The 8,831-nt window shown below is 43.7% G+C and overlaps 1 protein-coding gene across 1 annotated transcript; it reads left to right on the forward strand.

Annotated features, from left to right (window-relative positions):
- The first annotated feature begins 2,175 nt into the window (after positions 1-2,175).
- TMEM275 (transmembrane protein 275) lies at positions 2,176-6,811 on the forward strand. Its single transcript, XM_088673554.1, has one exon. It carries the CDS (start codon positions 2,185-2,187, stop codon positions 2,770-2,772), a length of 588 nt encoding a protein of 195 aa, XP_088529680.1. The 5' UTR covers positions 2,176-2,184; the 3' UTR covers positions 2,773-6,811.
- The last annotated feature ends 2,020 nt before the right edge of the window (positions 6,812-8,831 follow it).

The raw sequence follows: 8,831 nt of genomic DNA on the forward strand, positions 1-8,831 counted from the left end.
ATTTTTGCATTGCAGAAATAAAAGTCATCACACACACACACACACACACACACACACACACACAGCCAAATACCACATACACCCCAGGCTTTTTGATTGGGGCATCTGATCAGTTGCTGAGGAACTTGAGCAGGAGAATGCCATTGCATTCATTTTCTACTTGAGAGCTTCACATGACTTCTGATTGCCTCTATGGGAAATAGTGAAGGGCCATAGCTATTTATCTACCTATTTATCTACCGTACCTATTTATCTACTTGCATTTTGATGTGCTTTCAAACTGCTAGGCTGGCAGGAGCTGGTACTGAGCAATGGGAGCTCACCTCATCGCGGGGATTCGAACCGCCAACCTTCTGATCAGCAAGCCCTAGGCTCTGTGGTTTAACCCACAGTGCCACCCGAATCCCTTGCATACATATTCGTAAGCAAAGACACAAAAAATTTAAAGGCCAGTACCAGTGACCTCCTTCCAGGGAGATGAAACCTGGGGAAGGCCTGCACCCCCTAGAACCTCTCACTGCTTGGAGAATTGGGCTGTGCCTGGCAACAGTAATCAATACACAAATATTGTTTTAATCCACAAATTTATCAGAAATTTAATTTGAGAATTTACTATGTAAAACTTACATATGCTGGGAACTTCTTATAAAACAGGAAAATGAAATCAGTGGTGCTTTGATGCTTTTAACACCCCATCTCTTCTTCCCTTAGCCTTGCTCGTGATTTTTCAACACACACACACACACACACACACACACACACACACACACACACTGCTGCAGCATTTTCTTTAAAGTGTCAATGGCCTTTTAGACCAGGAAAAAGGATAGGAGGATGCACAGTCCTTTTACTATTCTGCACCACTGTCTCTCTGATGAGAAAGAGAACATGAAGCTTCAAGGCTGCCTCTTCTGAGACAGTTACTGGGGACAACCGCTGTAGGCTTAAGATGAAGAGTGTGTGGGTTATCGCTAAAGGAAGTTAAAGGAAGTATTTTCCTTTTCTTTCTTTTCTGCGTTTGCCTGGGCTACCCAAAACATGAGTTTTCTGGGCAGCTCTCAAAAAAGAGAGAGAAAAAGCAACAGGAAAAATGAAATGCAATATCAAAATACAAAAAATGTAATATCGTAAAACAATAAAATGCTGCATGCTCCCCCCCCCTTTTCCCAGCAGAAGAAAGGCAGGTGGAACCGCAGATATACAATAAATAACAGATCAAGCATTGTGAACTAAGATTCTAAGATCACAAGCTAGGATCAAGCTACTGTACTTGTTCCATTATTTATGCACCTATTTCTTTATGTGCAGGCGCTCTCAGTGTGGAGCCCTAATCTTGATAAAAATAGCAAGGAGGTTAGGAGGACTTTAGCCCTTTGCCCTCTGCTGTGTTCCTACTCCAAATTAGGGCCTCTAAAACAGAATGTCTCTATGCATTTTCTCCACACTATGCATAATGTTATGTTCCTCTCTATACATCTTGCATAAATTGATATGCATTACTCACCTTTTTTTCTGAACTAAAAAGCACCAAATGTTGCAGTGTTCCCTTATAGGAGAGTTGTTTTAGCTCCAGGATGGTTTTTGTTGCCTTCTACCAAACCTTTCCCAGCTCTGTAACTATCTTCCCGAGGTGTGTCAACCAGAACTGAATGCAGTAGGTATTCCAAGTGTGGTTGCGTTTCAGCTTGACTCATGCAGGAATCAAAGGATCACAGGTTTGGAAGGGTCCTCTAGTTCAACATCCTGCAGTCCAAGAGAAGGCTTCTTACTCTGAAGCAATTGCACTTGGCTCCAACCAATATATAAACCAGAGCTGGCTCCAGGTTTCTGTGGGTCCTCAGACATGGCGCCAATTAGCTAACCCGGAAGAGGTGGGACATGCAAACTAAGAATTCTCTTCTGCTGCATCTGATCTTCATGGACACGCCTCACAATGGAAATGCTATCATTTCCCTGGGCCCTCTGTGGGTCCTGGCAAATGCCCAACTCTGCCACCCTCTGGAGCTGCCCATTGTGCAAATGGCAACTCGCAGAGGTGAACAAATAGGGTTTAAATGTTTGAATGTTTGCAAATCACACAAACAGAAAGCCTGAATGAATCAACGTGTTTATTCCATTCCTTTCTGCCTTTTCTTGTTTTTCAGGCTTTCGGAACAGCGATCGACCATCTTGTGGGCACCATGTATGTTCAGTGAAATCCGAGGTCCCACCCGAGACACTAACATGTTCAGCGAAAAGAACAGCACTCCTTTGTCCAAGAAGCCAAGCAAGAAGAAAACAAGGCCGCAGGGTCTCCCTTCCCCAGCTCTTTGCTGCGCCTGCGGACTGTGCATCATGCTCGCAGGCATTAACATCACCCTGGTGGGAGCATTTGCATTTGGGACATTCTTGCCTGTCAACAACCCTCCCATTGTCATCGGTCCCATCCTTTTGGTTGTGGCATTCACTTTCTTTGGGGCGTGCTGCATCTGCAGCCGGAGGCCACCTGCTCACGGGGCAAGGAAATCTAAACCGGGGGCCAATATCGGGCTCATCAAACCTGGGAGCACAGCTTTTGAAATTGAAACCAGCGAGCACACAGTGCAAGACACCACGGCCGTGCAACTGAGCCCAACCAACTCCCCCATGTCCTCCAAAAGGTCTACCCCTGTTCACGAGAATTCTAAGACCTGCAAACTTTTTACAATGGATAGCAATGGGCCGGCGGCCAAATACATAGCAGGTGGAGAGTCCATACAACTGAATTTGCCCAGAGACATGGGCATGTCATAAAGCCAAACTGGAGAATATTTATGAGTAGCTGGGCAGCAGGCACTTCAGCATGTGACCAGATGGTTAGAAGAGCTTGCAGCTCACCAAACATCTGGGATCCAATTTAGTGCTGGCCGACACGTGCATCAGAATATGTTGAGAAATTTAAGGGAAATGCATAATAAAGTAGCAATTACTTTAGAAATCAATGCACAGCTGAAGTGGGAAGTGCCAGGCACTTGTGTGGAAGGACTGGATTTTCAGCAATGAAATTAAAGTGAAAGATGGCACAACAGGACGCAGCTACTGAAAACAGCACAGCCTCTGGATCTCATTCATTATTTTAATGGGTTTATAAATGATGATATGGCGGTCAGAGTCTGATGATACAAGAACAGTGGGAAATTTATAGATTCTGGTTATTTTTTTAGAAGGAAAGTGGATCGTAATGAACATTGAACAAGGAAAAGAAAATGGGCACTCAGATTTTATGAGGTTGATTTGTTTTCTTATTCTGAGGTCAGTGCTTCTTGAGTGCAATTCAAAATCCATCTGGCCTCTTGTTTTGCCCTGCCTTCACACTTTCCTCCTTTTCACTGCTTGCTGCAAAAGTCACTGGAAGTTTCATATATAAATATTGCCTTGATTGACCTCCCTCCATCCTCTGGTTTTCAGATTCATGTTTCGGTTGTGTCTGGCAGCAGGCTCGGCTGCATTGGGTTGGGTTTCAGATGGTCCTACAGAGGATGTGCAGGATAGCAATGGGCAGAGTTGCAAGGTTACAGAGAAAACAGGAGGAGAAATCATGGAAGGACTTTATATAACAGGAAGTGGGACAAAACAACATTTTGTAACTAGCTTGCGACCAGCAGGCTAGTCTGAACATCCACCCATTTGGGAGGAAAATGGTTTGACCAAGATTTGACCTCTGAAACATGGATATGTATAATAAGGAGACACGTGCCGACATATATGGTGACAAACATTAGTACACACAATGGAAATTTTGATCTCTTTGCATCTTAAGAAGAGCCTTAAATTTGGGGGAAATAATCACTCAAAGCCCTTCTTATGCAACTATATTATATTGGTTGTGAATGAGAGAATGAACATGTTCTCCTTTGCTTGCATCAAACTACCAGAAAACACATTGATTTCAGGGTTAGATATTCCTTTTTTGAGGTCATTAGAATTGACGATGCTTCAGAGAAATATGTTGTGTGTTGGTTGTCCAATCAATGGCCTCAATCTAACTCAGATTCTTTTCTGTTTTTTACTTGCAGATTTGTCCCCTAAAAGTAAAGTGGTCTATTTAGCTGAGACTTCCACACTTTGCTTGGGAGCATCTTTTTACTGTAATAAGATGAGTGATACAGACTAGGCTATAGTAGGGATGCTCATGACATCCCTCTTCCCTCCAATCTGAATTTCTCACCAAATTTTGGTATTCCAAACTTCTTGCAGTGATGCCAATGTGTTTGTGATTCTCCCAGTCTTGATTATGATTATAACCCGGCACCATGCCTTTCTTCTGTGTGTGGTGGCTGAAGGAAGGGGAATGCTATGTGAAGGGAAAGTCAGAGGGGAGTAGGAATTGCTGGGAGACAATGATGGTGAGAGAGACAGATGCGGGTGGAGCGGGCAAGGGGTGGGATGGCACCATAGACCTGTATTGGGATGGAGCGGGGGTGGGGCAAGGCACCAGTGAGCACTGGATTGGCTCCATCAGTGCAGCTGCGCCACCTGACTTTGCTGCCACCCTATGTCACTCCATCCCAGTATGTAGTACAGTGGAACCTCGGTTTATGAACACCTCGGTTTATGAATTTTTGGTTTATGAACGTCGCGGACCCATCTGGAACGGATTAATTCACTTTCCATTACTTTTAATGGGAAAGTTCGCTTCAGTTTATGAACGCTTCAGTTTATGAACAGACTTCCGGAACCAATTACACCCATGTTTCAGTTTATGAATGCTTCAGTTTAAGTACTTCGCGGACCCGTCTGGAACGGATTAATCCACTTTCCATTACTTTCAATGGAAAAGTTCGCTTCAGTTTATGAACGGTTACTCTGCGGACCGTCTGGAACGGATTAATCCACTTTCCATTACTTTCAATGGGAAAGTTCGCTTCAGTTTATGAACGCTTCAGTTTATGAACAGACTTCCGGAACCAATTGTGTTCATAAACCGAGGTACCACTGTAGTGAGAGTGCTGCTGGGAGGCCAGGCTCACAGCACCACCCCTTCCCTACCAACCACTCTAACAAAGAAGAGAAGAAATTAGTGCAGAAGAGCAGAAGAGAAGTTCTAAGGGAATGCTCCTATGCTCCCTAGAGTCCGTCTATTTGACTGCCTCCAATTTGGGTTCAGTGAATAAAATAAGGCAATGGCCCCCTCCACATCTTCTGTTCCATTTGGCATGAGCTGGCAGGGCTCTGGACGCAGTGCTGGCTCTGTTGTACATCTCTCAGAAAGGCAGGCTTGCCCCACAGTAATCTGATGTGTGTTTTCTCAGAAGTCCCACTAAGTTCAGTGGGTTGTATCTGACTTATCCTCATTGTAGACCCACCAAAATCGAAGGAGAAGTTAGTCTGTCCAACTTAAGTCCATTGACTTTAATGGGTCTGCATACCAATGATGTCAGTGAGTCTGTGTTCAATGAGTATGACTTAGGTGGATACAACCCACAAGGTCTTACACCCTAGTAAACAGGTTCATTTTCTGCACTGTTGATAGTTATCATTTATTTGTTTACCGTGCATATTTGTGTTATAAAAGGGATATTTTTTCAAGGGCCCGCCAGTTGCTTATCTAGAACTGAAAAGGTATGTTTTACAACAGAAAGGAATTCTGAGGCAATCCTCCTGTCACTCACCAGTAACCTGTTAAGGAAGGTGACATGTAAACCCATGTTCCTGAAACTGAAAGCGGAAGTTCCTCAAGAGAAGCTGATATGACTGAAGTAAGTGGCTGAACCCATTCATGGAACCATGCCTGAATGAATGGGCTGCACTGGCCCATCTCTCATACCAAGGGGGCTCACACAGGAACTCCTGCAGCTGTGAGGACTACAGGGTTGTGTGCAGGATAGGCCCCTTCTCATAGTTGCGGAACATGTGACCAGTGGGGTAGGCGGCTGGTGGTTGCTGGCCTCCACCAATTCCCCCCCCCATGTATGCTTTTCAGGTGTGAGGGGGTTAATCTGAACCTTCCAGAGAGAAGAGAGATTTAGAATCCATTCACATTTGGAAGAATATCCTTCAAAGACAACTTTCATAGTCTTAAGATGCAGCACTAACTAACAAGATGCTCCCTACGAGTGCATCCTGAGAAGTTGGATGTAATAAGATCCAAGTGCTTATTATGCTAGTTCTTAATTGTTGTTGAGATTTAACACTGTAAATGCACCCTGAAATTAGCACAAATTGCAGCAAAGAAAAGAACCAGAAATATGTGATGAAGCATTGTTTTAGTGAGTAAGCCCATGCATGTTAAGGCTGGCTACTAAATGTTAGTACTTTTCTTCATTGTCACCTTGATCTAAATATTTTCTTCAGTACATCACGGAGAAAAAATGACATTGCCCATTTTAGGGAGGTCTACATTTAAGGTCCTTATTGTCAATCTGTACAACAAGTTGCTTTACTCCATTTTCTTCTAATGGGGGAGAACTTCAAAACCATCCAAAAGCAAGTGGATTTGTGTTATTTTTCAAATTTATTTCTTGTCTTCAGAAACTGAATGTTTTGGGGAGTGGGGGCATTTTGCCCAGTAAGCAAAACAAAAAACAAAACAAAACAGCTGCCTAAATTACTTTTAAAAATGGGGTGTTGGGGTTGGGGTAGAGGGCACTTTTGTTCCAGTTAGAAACATGTTGAATTATGTCAATTTCATTGTGTGAAATGCTTGTGGCCAGTCCTGTACAGAAGCACAGTCTTTGAAGTTAACATGTGGTCATGCTTCTGGTGACAGTTTCCATGTTTACAAAAGCAAGTGACTGTTTAGCACGTGTTCAGTGCTGCCCTTTGAACTTTCCATGTGTTCAATAAAATATATTCAGATATTTCCTTAGTCTTATGCAGCCAGACCTGAGCAACCTCATTCTTATCAGTCAATTGCATCATGCCGTAACCTTGGGAGAAGCAAGGTATACATTGGATGTTGTGAGAGAGGTCGGTATATTATCAATGGCATATGATGGGTTACCTAAGAACTAGAGATGTGTGTGTGTCTCTCTGTCTAAACACTACAGCCCCATCAAAACAATTTGCAACATGATCTACTTTGGCCTGCAGTCTGTTCTGATTCACCATTCGATCAATGCGTCACTGGAAAACGTAAAAGTCACTCAGAAACTACTCAACCAAGTTCCTTAAAGAAGGAGGTAGTTGATCTTAATGAAATCAAGAAACCTTTTAGGCCTGCTGGATAGTTTGATGGCTCTGTAAATTGCACTTTTAACTTCCGACCTGGCTGTTTGAGAACCTAGCCCTTTAGAGCAGCGCAACACTTCGAGCTGACTAATGGCTTCGAATTTTGGACCTATTAGAGGGTCCAGAAGGATAAAAACAATGTCATCTTGACACTGCAGACGGAGGCAGATTTAGGGCAGCATGACTGGTTCTGCCGCACTGGGTGGTGAGCATAGGGGGTACTGCAGGGCAGCATAACTATGATGTAGTAGTGAATTGAGCAGAAAGGAAGGTGAGAGGCAAGGGTGGGGGCAAATCAATCAGTGCACAATCCGCTCAAAACAATGCCTCCACTACAGATTTCCAAAAGCTGGACAGGAGCCTTATGGGTAGCTTAACAAGCTATGTGAAGTGGGTGTGAAAACCAAAAGCACACGAGACTCCTATGGGGAAATGAAAGGAAGTTTCTAGGGGACAAGGTGATAATGACAGTTGGGAATAGGGATCAGGGAGAAATTCAGTTAGCTTCACATTTTAATGCAAAACTACCCAAGTCATACTTCCAGAAAGAATTTGCAAACCAACCACAGATATTCTTCAAAATTTGCACTTCCCTGAATGTTGCTATATAGATCTTGCAAGCAAACTATATGCACAAAAAGGCAGACATTAGGGGAAAGTGTGCATAAAAATCCACATATTGCCACAAACAGCACCTGAAAATGTGTTGTTGTCGTTGTTTTAAAAAAATAATGCTTACAAAAATTGTACATTAGGCAAAATTGCATACAAAAAGCTGTGTATATGGCGAAATGTGCAGTAAAATGATGGTGTATCCGTGTGAAGGCTTTTTTTTAAAAAAGCAAACAAATGTGGAGAAATGAACCTAAGATAGGAAATGTGAGAAACTGGAAAAACCCACCCCCCCCCCAAGTTGGAAATAGTGGTGCCATCACTGTTAAATAGCTGCTCTGGACATTAAAACATGGACCCACTTACAACACATGCTGTCACAAGCTCTGTTTGGGCATTCAGTGTGAGGGTTGTAGGAAGGTGCGAAGAGCTCAATGACTGCCTCTCCCCATATGAACCTACCCAGTCCCTGAGATCCATCTTCTGAGGCCCTCCTTCGTGTGCCTCCTCCTCGAGAGGTTTGGAGGGTGGCAAAATGAGAACAGGCCTTCTCTGCAGTGGCTCCCCATTTGTGGAATGCTCTCCCCAGGGAAGTTTGCCTGGTGCTTTCATTATACACCTTTAGGCGCCAGGCAAATACATTCCTGAATCTCTCTGTGTGTGTTTGTGTGTGTGTGTGTGTGTGTGTGTGTATTGGGTTGTCTTTTTTTACTTTTATCAGGTATTTTGTGGTTTTGTTTTTATTCTGGGAACTGCCCTGAGACCCCCGGGTATAGGTTGGTATATAAATTCATTCAGCCCTTTGTGCTAAAGGTGTGACGAATGGGGTTGGGGTGTGCTGGGATGATGGGTCTGGTGCATAGCTTGTGCCCTCAGTCATTGGCCTGAGCACCTCAATAGGGCTACAAGGCTGTACCTATTCCAAAGAACTTTTTCAAGTTTTACCAGGGCCAGCACCAGGCTGGAGTGGCTCCCCATCACTAGCTGAGCCTCTGTCTTGTGCCTTAAATAGCTGCTAAGCAACCTCAGTA

The sequence above is a fragment of the Zootoca vivipara genome, chromosome 7 (genome assembly GCF_965207765.1).
Source record: "Zootoca vivipara chromosome 7, rZooViv2.hap1.1, whole genome shotgun sequence".
Classification (NCBI taxonomy): Eukaryota; Metazoa; Chordata; class Lepidosauria; order Squamata; family Lacertidae; genus Zootoca; species Zootoca vivipara.